Here is a 13,625-nt window from a genome sequence, read left to right on the forward strand (position 1 = left end):
TTGGCTCACAGGGCTTCGGGGACAGGACGAGCAGGGGTGAGTTTAATTCATTTTTGCTGTTTCTACCTGGTACTGGCAAGGTATCTAGAGGGGATGGGTGTGCAGGCAGTGCTATGTTCCTCTTGCACTATGTTTGAGGTGAGGGACGACGACAGTGTCCCTACTGATTATATCTGTGGGAAGTGCACCCATCTGCAGCTCCTCCAAAACCGTGTTAGGGAACTGGAGCTGGAGTTGGATGAACTTAGGATCATTAGGGACGCAGAGGTGGCCATAGACAGAAGCTTTAGGAATACGGTTACTCCGAGGAATGAAAACAGATGGGTGACGGTGAGAGGGGCTGGGAGGAAGCAGTCCGTGCAGGGATCCCCGGTGGTCATTCCCCTTAGCAACAAGTATTCCGCTTTGGATACGGTTGAGGGGGATGGCATACCAGTGGTGAGCCGCAGTGGGAGGATCTCCAGCACTGTGTCCGTCTCTGTGGCTCGGGAGGGTAAGGGGCAGAGCGGGAGGGCAATAGTTATTGGGGACTCGTTAGTTAGAGGGATAGATAGGAGGTTCTGTGGCAGCAAAAGAGACTCACGGATGGTATGTTGCCTACCGGATGCCAAGGTCCGTGACGTCTCAGACCGTTTTTTTCGGATTCTGAAGGGGGAGGGGAAACAGTCACAAGTCGTGGTACACATTGGTACCAATGACATAGGTAAGAGAAGGGACGGGGATTTAAAGCAGGAATTTCTGGAGCTGGGCTGGAAGCTGAGAGCCAAGACAAAACATGTGGTCATCTCTGGTACGTTGCCGGTGCCACGTGATAGCGAGTTGAGGAACAGGGAGAGAGTGCAGTTAAACATGTGGTTGCAGGGATGGTGTAGGAGGGAGGGTTTCAGATACGTGGATAATTGGAACAGATTCTGGGGAAGGTGGGACCTGTACAAACAGGACGGGGTGCACCTGAACCAGAGGGGCACCAATATCCTAGGAGGGAAATTTGTTACGGCTCTTCAGGGGGGTTTAAACTAATTTGTCAGGGGAGTGGGAAAAGGAGTTGTAGTCCAGAAGTCAGTGAGGGTGGTGAGGTATTGGGGAAGGTATCAGGGTCAAGGGTGGGTACCGGTAGACAGGAAGGTGGGTTGAAGTGTGTCTACTTCAATGCAAGGAGCATCCGGAACAAGGTAGATGAACTTGGGGTGTGGACTGGTACTTGGGACTACGATGTTGTGGCCACTATGGAGACGTGGGTAGAACAAGGACAGGAATGGTTGTTGGACGTTCCGGGGTATAGATGTTTCACTAAGTGTAGGGAAGCTGGTAAAAGAGGTGGAGGAGTGGCATTGTTAATCAAGGATAGTTTAACGGCTGCGGAAAGGCACTTCGAGGGGGATCTGCACACTGAGGTAATATGGGCTGAGGTTAGAAATAGGAAAGGAGCGGTCACGTTGTTAGGAGTTTACTATAGGCCCCCAAATAGTAATAGAGATGTGGAGGAAGAAATTGCTAAGCAGATTATGGATATGTGTGGGGGTCACAGGGTAGTTGTCATGAGGGACTTTAACTTTCCAAATATTGATTGGAACCTTTGTAGGTCAAATAGTTTGGATGGGGCAGTTTTTGTGCAGTGTGTGCAGGAGGGTTTCCTGACACAATATGTGGATAGGCCGACAAGAGGTGAGGCCACATTGGATTTGGTACTGGGAAATGAACCGGGCCAAGTGTTAGATTTGGTTGTGGGAGAGCACTTTGGAGATAGTGACCACAATTCGGTGTCTTTTGTTATTGCAATGGAGAGGGATAGGGCCGTACGGCAGGGCAAGGTTTACAATTGGGGGAGAGGTAATTATGATGCGATTAGGCAAGAATTAGGGGGCATAAGTTGGGAACAGAAACTGTCAGAGAAAGGAACTGATGAAAAGTGGAACTTTTTCAAGGAACAAATACTGGATGTCCTTGATAGGTATGTCCCTGTCAGGCAGGGAGGAAATGGCCGAGTGAGGGAACCATGGTTCACGAAAGAGGTGGAATGTCTTGTGAAAAGGAAGAGGGAAGCTTATGTAGGGATGAGGAAACAAGGTTCAGATGGCTCGATTGAGGGTTACAAGTTAGCAAGGAATGAGCTGAAAAAGGGGCTTAGGAGAGCGAGGAGGGGACGCGAGAAGTCCTTGGCGGGTCGGATCAAGGAAAACCCCAAGGCTTTTTACTCTTATGTGAGGAATAAAAGAATGACCAGGGTGAGGTTAGGGCCGGTCAAGGACAGTAGTGGGAACTTGTGTATGGAGTCAGTAGAGATAGGCGAGGTGATGAATGAATACTTTTCTTCAGTGTTCACCAAGGAGAGGGGCGATGTTTTTGAGGAAGAGAAGGTGTTACAGGCTAATAGGTTGGAGGAAATAGATGTTTAGAGGGAGGATGTCCTGGCAGTTTTGAATAAACTGAAGGTCGATAAGTCCCCTGGGTCTGATGAAATGTATCCTAGGATTCTTTGGGAGGCAAGGGATGAGATTGCAGAGCCTTTGGCTTTGATCTTTGGGTCCTCGCTGTCCACAGGGATGGTGCCAGAGGACTGGAGAATGGCGAATGTTGTTCCTCTGTTTAAGAAAGGGAATAGAAATGACCCTGGTAATTATAGACCGGTTAGTCTTACTTCGGTGGTTGGTAAATTGATGGAAAAGGTCCTTACAGATGGGATTTACGACCATTTAGAAAGATGCGGATTAATCCGGGATAGTCAGCACGGATTCGTGAAGGGCAAGTCGTGCCTCACAAATTTGATAGAATTTTTTGAGGAGGTAACTAAGTGTGTTGATGAAGGTAGGGCAGTTGATGTCATATACATGGATTTTAGTAAGGCGTTTGATAAGGTCCCCCATGGTCGGCTTATGATGAAACTGAGGAGGTGTGGGATAGAGGGAAAGTTGGCCGATTGGATAGGTAACTGGCTGTCTGATCGAAGACAGAGGGTGGTGGTCGATGGAAAATTTTCGGATTGGAGGCAGGTTGCTAGCGGAGTGCCGCAGGGATCAGTGTTTGGTCCTCTGCTCTTTGTGATTTTTATTAATGACTTAGAGGAGGGGGCTGAAGGGTGGATCAGTAAATTTGCTGATGACACCAAGATTGGTGGAGTAGTGGATGAGGTGGAGGGCTGTTGTAGGCTGCAAAGAGACATAGATAGGATGCAAAGCTGGGCTGAAAAATGGCAAATGGAGTTTAACCCTGATAAATGTGAGGTGATTCATTTTGGTAGGACTAATTTAAATGTGGATTACAGGGTCAAAGGTAGGGTTCTGAAGACTGTGGAGGAACAGAGAGATCTTGGGGTCCATATCCACAGATCTCTAAAGGTTGCCACTCAAGTGGATAGAGCTGTGAAGAAGGCCTATAGTGTGTTAGCTCTTATTAACAGGGGGTTGGAGTTTAAGAGCCGTGGGGTTATGCTGCAACTGTATAGGACCTTGGTGAGACCACATTTGGAATATTGTGTGCAGTTCTGGTCACCTCTCTATAAGAAGGATGTGGAAGCGCTGGAAAGAGTGCAGAGGAGATTTACCAGGATGCTGCCTGGTTTGGAGGGTAGGTCTTATGAGGAAAGGTTGAGGGAGCTAGGGCTGTTCTCTCTGGAGCGGAGGAGGCTGAGGGGAGACTTAATAGAGGTTTATAAAATGATGAAGGGGATAGATAGAGTGAACGTTCAAAGACTATTTCCTCGGGTGGATGGAGCTATTACAAGGGGGCATAACTATAGGGTTCGTGGTGGGAGATATAGGAAGGATATCAGAGGTAGGTTCTTTACGCAGAGAGTGGTTGGGGTGTGGAATGGACTGCCTGCAGTGATAGTGGAGTCAGACACTTTAGGAACATTTAAGCGGTTATTGGATAGGCACATGGAGCACACCAGGATGATAGGGAGTGGGATAGCTTGATCTTGGTTTCAGATAAAGCTCGGCACAACAGGGCCTGTTCTGTGCTGTGCTGTTCTATGTTCTATGTTGTACTGTGGGAAGTACAATAATCAAGTGGGACCGATCTCACACCTGTCTGACTGAATAACATTTCACTAAGTTCAGGAAAGATGGAAAGCAACCCATCGAGCCTGCTCCGCCATTCAGTACAATCATGGGTGACCAGACACTTCAGTGCCTTTTACACCCACGATCCCCATAACCGTTTAAGAGTATAGCCCAGGTCACAATGGGTCTTTGGCTGAAGTATGTTTGCTTTCAAATTCTTGGAATTAGCGACCATCAGTTTCCTTGGAAATCTGGGAGAGCAAAGGATGGCCAGATCGTTTGGGGAACAGACATTGACCAGGCCACTAGATAGAGCTTAGCTGCTCTTTCTTAGGTCGGTCTGAGAAGAAAGTGGGCTTTGATATAAAATCTCCATCTTCTCTGAGCCGGCAGCGTTCCCTCAGGAACATGCTGCCAATGCCTGGATCATGTGCTCAAGTTTCTGGAGTGGGACTTGACCCACATGTCTGACCTGACAGCAAGGGGATGTTCCATTTGCTGTGATCCAAACCAATAAGCCTGATGATGTTTTTAATGAGATTCCTTTCTTTGTCCTAAAGCCTACGGCCGATCAGTTTTGTTCCCTCATCAAGCCAACCCTCACGTTTGCCGAAGGGATGTGTCAAAGTGGGAAGAATCGCAGGAAATCGAAAAGTTTTGTTACATTGAAAGTAAGTTTACGATGCAATGTTAACAAAAAGTCACTTCACATATCAGGCGGAATTCTCTGGCTCTTCCCGTCAACAGGATCTTCCAGTCCCGCCAAAGTCACCCCCCAGAGGAGTGTAAACAGCCATCGAACTCAGTGAGACTGGAAGATCCCACCGGCAGCCAGTGGCGAGCTGCCTCTGCCGCAGGTAAACCCATGGCGAGGGAGCTGCAGAATTCCGCCCAGTGTGTCTTGCCTTTGGTGATATATGATGGTGGGGAGAGCGGAGGAAAGGGGTGGCTGGGCGGTGGGGAGGGAGGAAGACAGAAAGAGCATTTTTCCAGTCCAAAACAACAACAGCCTGCATTTATAAAGGGCCTGCACCGCAGTGAAATGTCCCACAGGAGAATCATTCAGTCTGGTTTTGACACTGTGCGACATAAGAAGGTATTAGGACAAATGACCAAAAGTCTGGTCTCGGATGTAAGTATTATATAGGCCCCTGTGGACTAAGGGACATAAAGAATCACAAGGTAAGCCAAACTACTGGGAGCTCAGTCCCAATCAGGTCTAAGACAGACCAACAGGGTCCCAGATGGAGATAATAGCCCAAGGGTCATCTGATCTACACTCTTAAAGGGGCAGTCCACACCCCAAACATCAACATACAATATGCATACGTCACAGTAGGTTTTAAGCAGCATCTAAAAAAGGAAAGACACGTAAGCGAGACAGAGAGTTTAAGGGAAGGAATTCCAGAGCTTAGGGCTCAGGGTGCTGAAAGCACGGCCACCAATGTTTGAGCGCTGAAAATCAAATAGGATCACGGGTCAAGAATTAGTTGAGGACAGATATCTCCAGGGCTGTGGGTTTGTAGGAGATTACTCAGAGTTAGGGAGGCTGAGGACATGGAAGCATGAAGATTTTTAAAACCGACACCAATGCTCAAGCAGGAGATCTAATTAATGTTGGAGCAGGTGTGGCGTAAATCACAGACAGGTCAACTGAGAGAATCATAGAATCCCGACAGTGCAGAAGACAGCCATTTGGCCCATCGAGCCTGCACTGACAACAATCCCACCCTATCCCCATAACCACACGCATTTACCCTGCTCATCGCCCTGACACTAAGGGCAATTTAGCACAGCCAATCCCCCCACACATCTTTGGACTGAGGGAGAAAACCAGAGCAACTGGAGGAAACCCACGCAGACACGGGAAGAATGTGCACACTCCGCACAGACAGTGACCCAAGACGGGAATCGAATCCGGGTCCCTGGCGCTGTGAGGCAGCAATACTAACCACTGTGCCACCATGCCGCCCTTGTGGTGCCTTAGTACCAGAATGGACCAATTGTACAAAAGTCCTGTAATGTATAATTCAGGACAATTCAGTGGGGAAGGTTCAAGAGGGGGAATGAGAATGACTGTGTAGGTGTTGGGTTATGAGGAGGCACTGATGGAATTGAATGTTCCTACTGGTGGGATATAAAAAGTTGAGAGGGTGATATTTTGGTCTTCAAAATACTGAGATGCTGGTGATACAGATGGAGAATATTTAACTTGAACTGTAAGCACAAAACAGGTTCAAAATAAACAAATCTCAGGGGAAGCTTGAATCCACTTACCCAGGACAGTGAAGATTTTTCATGAAATGAGCAGAGAAGAAAGTTAAATAATTAAATTATTTATGGGCAGCATGGTGTCACAATGGTTAGCACTGCTGCCTCAGAGGGACCCTGGTTCAAATCCGGCCTCGGATGACTGTTTGTGTGGAGTTTGCACGTTCTCCCCGTATCTGCATGGGTTTCCTCTGGGTGCTCAAGTTTCCTCCCACATTGCAAAGATGTGAAATGGTGGATTGGCCATGCTAAATTGACCCTTAGGATGGGACTTCTCGGCCTCACTCGAGCGAGATCGAAAATTCCCGCCCAAGATCAACAGACATTTCCGTTGCCCGCCCATCGCTCACTCCGATTCCATGGCGGGCGGAGCGGTAGAATTCCGCCATTAGTGTCAGGGGGATAAGCAGGGTAAATACGTGGGGTTATGGTGCAGGCTTGATGGGCCGAAAGGTGTCCTTCTGTGCTGTAGGGATTCTATGATCCTATGATTCTAAATCTCATCCGCAGAACGTCATGAACTTTGGAAGCAAATTCATTAATGACAGTTCGATAAAGGACAAGGTGGACGATGAAAAGCAACTACAATCAACCTCGCTCTTCCTAGATGCCATGGAAAGTTTCATGTTAAGTGCTGCATTGGCCTCACCTAGTAAAGGAATACAGAACCTATCAACTCCATACTTAGGTACGATCGAAACATAGCCAATATCTTCACTGCTACTTTAACACAGAAAAGATATTCACTTGCTTCTGGTAATAACACACTCTCGCTTTCAGAATCCAGAGTAGAATTACTTTTTTTTTCATTGATGGGTGTCATTGGCAAGGCCAGCACCTATTGCCCTTGAACTGATTGGCTTGTGAGTCAACCACAAGTGGGTCTGGAGTAGGCCAGACCAGGTAAGGACAGCAGATGTCCTTCCCTAAAGGGCTTGAGTGCACCAGATGGGTTTTTAACGACAATTTTCAATGATTTCATGGTCATCATTAGATTTTCATTGAATGCAAATTTCACCATCTGCCGTGGTGGGATTCGAACCTGGGTCCCCATAGCATTATCCCAGCTCTCTGCATTACTAATCCAGTGACAGTACCACTATGCCATGACTGTTGTCACCCCTGCCATTAGTTATGTAACAATATGGTGGACATTAAAGCTCTTGTAGCACTATGCTCATGGAGAAAAGAGATATGAGAAGCAGCTGGGAAAATGGAGTTGAGGCATTAGATCAGCCATGATAGTATTAAATGGCAGAACAGGCCCAAGGAGCTGAATGGTCTACTCTTGCTTTTCTTATGTTCAAATGTGAAGAAGAGTAGATGTGTTCTCTCTGGCGTTCGGGCCAGTGTAAGAACGTGAGAAATAGGGGCTGGATTAGGCCACTTGGCCCTTCGAGCCTTCTCCGCCATTCAACAGGATCACGGCTGATCTACCTGAACTCCACCTTCCCCACTCTACGGGCTTCAGCTACTGAGTGGGGGTGGGGTGTGGATGAGCTTCAGCTACTGAGTTAAGGGGGTTGAGAGTGAAGTGTTTAAACTGTTTTAAGAAAATACCTATCTTTGCGTAGGTTCTTTTGTAATTGCAATCAGATCTCAAAGATCTGACCATGAGGCCATGACCATTGATTGAAACAAACTTGAGGATTTAAGGGCTCTCTCAGCCGTCCGGCTCAAATTCCATGGCAGTCATCTCTGCCTCGGAACCTGCGACCCACAGTTTCAGAAGCCCCAACCTAAACCTCTTTCATCAGGCAGGAAGCACACCCTCGCTATGGACCAGAATTATGCCACTGGCCATAATATAAACCAAGGGGTAAGAGTTGTGTGTTTATAATGATACAAAGGCACCAATTGTTCATAAGGGATTGTGTAAAGACCTTGTGTGTTCAGGCACATTGGAACATTTATACCTGAATAGAATGGCAGCATGGTGGCACAGTGGTTAGCACTGCTGCCTCACAGCGCCAGGGACCTGGGTTGGGTCACTGTCTGTCTGGACTTTGCATGTGCTCCCCAAATCTGCGTGGGTTTCCTCCGGGTGCTCCGGTTTCCTCCCACAGTCCAAACGTGTGCGGGTTAGATGCATTGGCCAAGTTAAATTGCCCCTTAGTGTCCCGAGATGCGTAGGTTAGAGGGATTAGTGGGGTTAATATGTGGGGTTACGGGGATAGGGCCTAGGTGGAATTGTTGTCAGTGCAGACACATTGGGCCGAATGGCCTCCTTCTGCACTGTAGAGATTCTATGACTCTATAGAATGCTTGGAGGCATCACAAATGCAAAGCTGTTGGTGTGAGCATTGTTGAAAGCAAAAGTAAAACTCGAACTGAATCACATGACACACTCCCCTTCCAGTGGTTTCATGCTGCAATCGCTTTCAAAATATATTACAATATCCCCCTTTCTTTTTAAAAAATATTTCTCCCCCCTTTCATAAGAACATAAGAACATAAGAAATAGGAGCAGGAGTAGGCCATCTAGCCCCTCGAGCCTGCCCCGCCATTCAATAAGATCATGGCTGATCTGACGTGGATCAGTACCACTTACCCGCCTGATCCCCATAACCCTTAATTCCCTTACCGATCAGGAATCCATCCATCCGCGCTTTAAACATATTCAGCGAGGTAGCCTCCACCACCTCAGTGGGCAGAGAATTCCAGAGATTCACCACCCTCTGGGAGAAGAAGTTCCTCCTCAACTCTGTCTTAAACCGACCCCCCTTTATTTTGAGGCTGTGTCCTCTAGTTTTAACTTCCTTACTAAGTGGAAAGAATCTCTCCGCCTCCACCCTATCCAGCCCCCGCTTCTATGAACAATGCATGTTCATGTTTAGTTACCATCAGATAAGTGCATAAAACAGATTAATCTATGAGGCTCTAAAGTGTAAAGTAATCTGCTGGGTAGCTTTAAAGTTTATTTATTAGTGTCATAAGTAGGCTTACATTAACACCGCAATGAAGTTACTGTGAAAATCCCCTAGTCGCCACACTCCGGCGCCTGTTCAGGTACACTGAGGGAGAATTTAGCACAGCCAATGCACCCTAACCAGCACGTCATTTGGACCATGGGATGAAACCGAAGCACCCTGAGAAAACCCACGCAGACACGGGGAGAATGTGCAGAGTCCACACAGACCCAAACCAGGAATCAAACCCGGGTCCTTGGCGCTGTGTGGCAGCAGTGCTAACCACTGTGCCACCGTGCCTCCCAGATGTATGCCCAGACCTTGTGATGGTATCTTTGGAGGTTTCTTCAATTGCTCACAGTGATCTGTGAGACTGTCATTCTTGGAAGTTGCTCCTGATTGCATTTAGGGATTTGACCTCAATGCAATATGATGGTTCGGTGATTGAGGAACTGGAATGGGTTGTATCGGACCTGCTGCCGAAACCAGCATCAAGTACTTTATCTATTGAAATCTAGTGCCCTCTTCAGCTCTCCTTCAATACCACACTGTAATATAAGCAACTAGCACCATGAAGGCTTGACAGGCGCTGGTTAAAGGGCCTGTTACGAGTCACAACCAGTGAAGTTTATTTCAAATAATTATTGGAATGTCAAACCAAGAAGAGTATGGGATAACTTTTCTGTCATCAGAGAAACAAAGAAAATAGGAGCAGGGGTAGGCCATTCGGCCCTTCGAGTCTGCTCCACCATTCATTATGGTCATGGCTGATCATCCAACTCAGTTGCCTGATCCCGCCTTCCCCCCATATCCTTTGATCTCCTTCGCCCCAACAGCTAAAAGAGTCATGGCAGCTAGTGTACCGGGGGCATGAGAGGTTCTGACACTGAGATGTCGCATCAACAGGAGCAGGGAGAGGAATTTGCCACTTTTGCCACAGACATGATCAATGTCTTTTTCATTTAAATTGTAGATGTCGATGTTCGAGTCATTCAAATGAATAGCCTGAAGAGCTCCACCAAAGTTCCTGACAGGATAACACTCCATGCAGAGGAAAACACGATGGAGGCTTATTTAAAAACAGTAACTCAGGGAAGTTCAGGAGGTAACGTTTCAGCTTATTCCTTGGTCTTTAGTTCCCTTTTTGCCTGCTTCGTTTTACTCAGAGACAGTGGAGCCTCACAGCGGCCGGAATTCTCTGACCTCGCCCGCGGCTGAGCGCCAAATTCTCCGTTCTCACTGCCAGCGGTAACACGGCGTGCAAATCCGGGGAATTCCGGCCAGCTTTGCCAACCCTACTTGGAATCCTCTACATTGAAAGAAAAATAACTTGTATTTATTTTGCATTTTTCATGACTTTAGGATATTCCAAAGTTAATGAGTTAGTAGTAGGAGTGACTAGTTGGTTGAATCAAACACCATGTTCAAACACCATGGTCTAGAGTTTCACATTTCTAGGTATTCAGGTCACTAATAACCTGTCCCGGTCCCTCCACACTGATGCTATGGTTAAGAAAGTACACTAACGCCTCTACTTTCTCAGGAGGCTAAGGAAATTTGGCATGTCCGCTACAACTCTCATCAATTTTTGCAGAAGCACCATAGAAAACATTCTTTCTGGTTGTATCTCAGCTTGGTATGGCTCCTGCTCTGACCAAGGTCACAGAAACTACAAAGGGTTGTGAACGTAGCCCAATCCATCACGCAAACCAGCCTCCCATCCATTGACTCTGTCTACACTTCCCGCTGCCTCCAAAAAGCAGCCAGCATAATAAAGGATCCCACGTATGCCGGACATACTCACCTTTTTCCATCAGGAAAAAGAACAAAAGTCTGAGATCATGTACCAACCAACTCAAGAACAGCTTCTTCCCTGCTGCCATCAGACTTTTGAATGGACCTACCACATATTAAGCTGATATTTCTCTACACCCTATCACCCAGATAGGGTGTAGAGAAAGGTCACTGTAACACTGTGACTTTTGAATGGACATACCTTATATTAAGTTGATCTTTCGCTACATCCTAGCTATGACTGTAACACTACATTCTGCACCCTCTCCTTTTCTTCTCCCCTATGTACTCTATGAATGGTATATTTTGTCTGCATAGCACGCAGGAAACAATACTTTTCACTGTATCCCAATACATGTGACAATAATAAATCAAATCAACTCAAATGTTTCTTTGGCTGTTTGGGATAGGCAGATTAGAGACCATACTCAACCAGCCCAAATTTCCATTACCCCAAATTAAAACATCCACTTTAAGATGTGATTCCACCATTGGGCAGCACCTGCAGAAGAATCCTGAGTGCATTCATTGTTACACTAAAATCAGTTTAAGATAATTAGTTGAAAGTAAATAACTTGAGCGTTGCTGAAGAAAGAGACACGCTGTCAAAGCTTTTCATCTTGCACTCGACAGGATAGATGCAAGAATACCAAATTTCGAAGAGAGTAACAATTTATACTGTATGAGAAAACGGGTGCTGATTGTTCAGCAACTTTGCTCTAACTGGTCAAGAACTAGCCATGGCGAATGCAACTGGGAACTATTGGTTCGTTATGCTTTTGTTTATTCAAAAAAGTTGCAATGTCTGGACATATTCCCTTCTGCCTACAGAAATCAGGTCCCTGCATACTGCGACAGGCTTCCTGATGCAGTATGTAGATAGACCAACAAGAGGCGAGGCCACATTGGATTTGGTACTAGGTAATGAACCAGGCCAGGTGTTAGATTTGGAGGTAGGTGAGCACTTTGGTGACAGTGACCACAATTCGATTACGTTTACCTTAGCTATGGAAAAGGATAGGTATATACCAAAGGGCAAGAGTTATAGCTGGGGGAAAGGAAATTATGATGCGATTAAGCGAGATTTAGCTGGCATAGGTTGGGGAAGGAAACTGCAGGGGATGGGCACAATTGAAATGTGGAACTTGTTCAAGGAACAGCTACTACGCGCCCTTGATAAATATGTACCTGTCAGGCAGGGAGGAAGCAGACGTGTGAGGGAACCGTGCTTTACTAAGGAGGTTGAATCTCTTGTGAAGAGGAAGAAGGAGACTTATGTAAAGATGAGACGTGAAGGCTCAGTTAGGGAGCTTGAAAGTTACAAGTTAGCCAGGAAGGACCTATAGAAAGAGTTAAGAAGAGCCAGGAGGGGACATGAGAAGTCTTTGGCAGGTAGGATCCAGGAAAACCCTAAAGCTTTCTATAGGTATGTCAGGAGTAAAAGAATGACTAGGGTAAGATTAGGGCCAGTCAAGGACAGGAGTGGGAAGTTGTGCGTGGAGTCTGAAGAGATAGGAGAGGTACTAAATGAATATATTTCATCGGTATTCACACTGGAGAGGGACAGTGTCAAGGGGAGTACTGAGATGCAGGCTGTTGGACTGGATGGGATTGAGGTTCATAAGGAGGAGGTGTTAGCAATTCTGGAAAGGGTAAAAATAGATAAGTCCCCTGGGCCGGATGGGATTTATCCTAGGATTCTCTGGGAGGCTAGAGAGGAGATTGCAGAGCCTTTGGCTCTGATCTTTGGGTCGTCATTGTCTACTGGAACAGTGCCAGAAGACTGGAGGATAGCAAATGTTGTCCCCTTGTTCAAAAAGGGGAGTAGGGACAACCCTGGTAATTATAGACCGGTGAGCCTTACTTCTGTTGTGGGCAAAGTATTGGAAAGGATTATAAGAGATAGATTTATAATCACCTGGAAAGGAATAATTTGATTAGGGATAGTCAGCACGGTTTTGTAAAGGGTAGGTCCTGCCTCACAAACCTTATTGAGTTCTTTGAGAAGGTGACCAAAGAGGTGGATGAGGGTAAAGCGGTTGATGTGGTGTATATGGATTTCAGCAAAGCGTTTGATAAGGTTCCCCATGGTAAGCTTTTGCAGAAAATACGGGCACATGGGATTGAGGGTGATTTAGTGCTTTGGATCAGGAATTGGCTAGCTGTAAGAAAACAGAGGGTGGTGGTTGATGGGAAATATTCATCCTGGAGTTCAGTTACTAGTGGTGTACCGCAAGGATCTGTTTTAGGGCCACTGCTGTTTGTCATTTTTATTAATGACCTGGATGAGGGCATAGAAGGATGGGTTAGTAACTTTGCGGATGACACTAAAGTCGGTGGAGTTGTAGACAGTGCGCGGAGGGAAGTGGCAGGTTACAGAGGGACATAGATAAGCTGCAGAGCTGGGCTGAGAGGTGGCAAATGGAGTTTAATGCGGAAAAGTACGAAGTGATTCACTTTGGAAGGAGTAACAGGAATACAGAGTACTGGGCTAATGGTAAGATACTTGGTAGTGTGGATGAACAGAGGGATCTGGGTGTCCATGTGCATAGATCCCTGAAAGTTGGCACCCAGGTTGTTAAGAAGGCGTACGGTGTGTTAGCTTTTATTGGTAGAGGGATTGAGTTTCGGAGCCAGGAGGTCATGTTGC

At 46.6% G+C, this 13,625-nt stretch overlaps 1 protein-coding gene across 2 annotated transcripts in view; it reads left to right on the plus strand.

Moving 5' to 3' along the window:
* Nucleotides 1–13,625, plus strand: part of LOC144507679 (adhesion G protein-coupled receptor E3-like) — a 61,429-nt gene that overhangs the window by 21,226 nt on the left and 26,578 nt on the right. For both annotated transcript variants that reach the window (XM_078234859.1, XM_078234861.1), the window contains exons 8-10: nt 4,562–4,672; nt 6,783–6,960; nt 10,155–10,286. In XM_078234859.1, the coding sequence (XP_078090985.1) occupies nt 4,562–4,672; nt 6,783–6,960; nt 10,155–10,286 (421 nt within the window). The remainder of the gene's footprint in view (nt 1–4,561; nt 4,673–6,782; nt 6,961–10,154; nt 10,287–13,625) is intronic.

The sequence above is a fragment of the Mustelus asterias genome, chromosome 19 (genome assembly GCF_964213995.1).
Source record: "Mustelus asterias chromosome 19, sMusAst1.hap1.1, whole genome shotgun sequence".
Classification (NCBI taxonomy): Eukaryota; Metazoa; Chordata; class Chondrichthyes; order Carcharhiniformes; family Triakidae; genus Mustelus; species Mustelus asterias.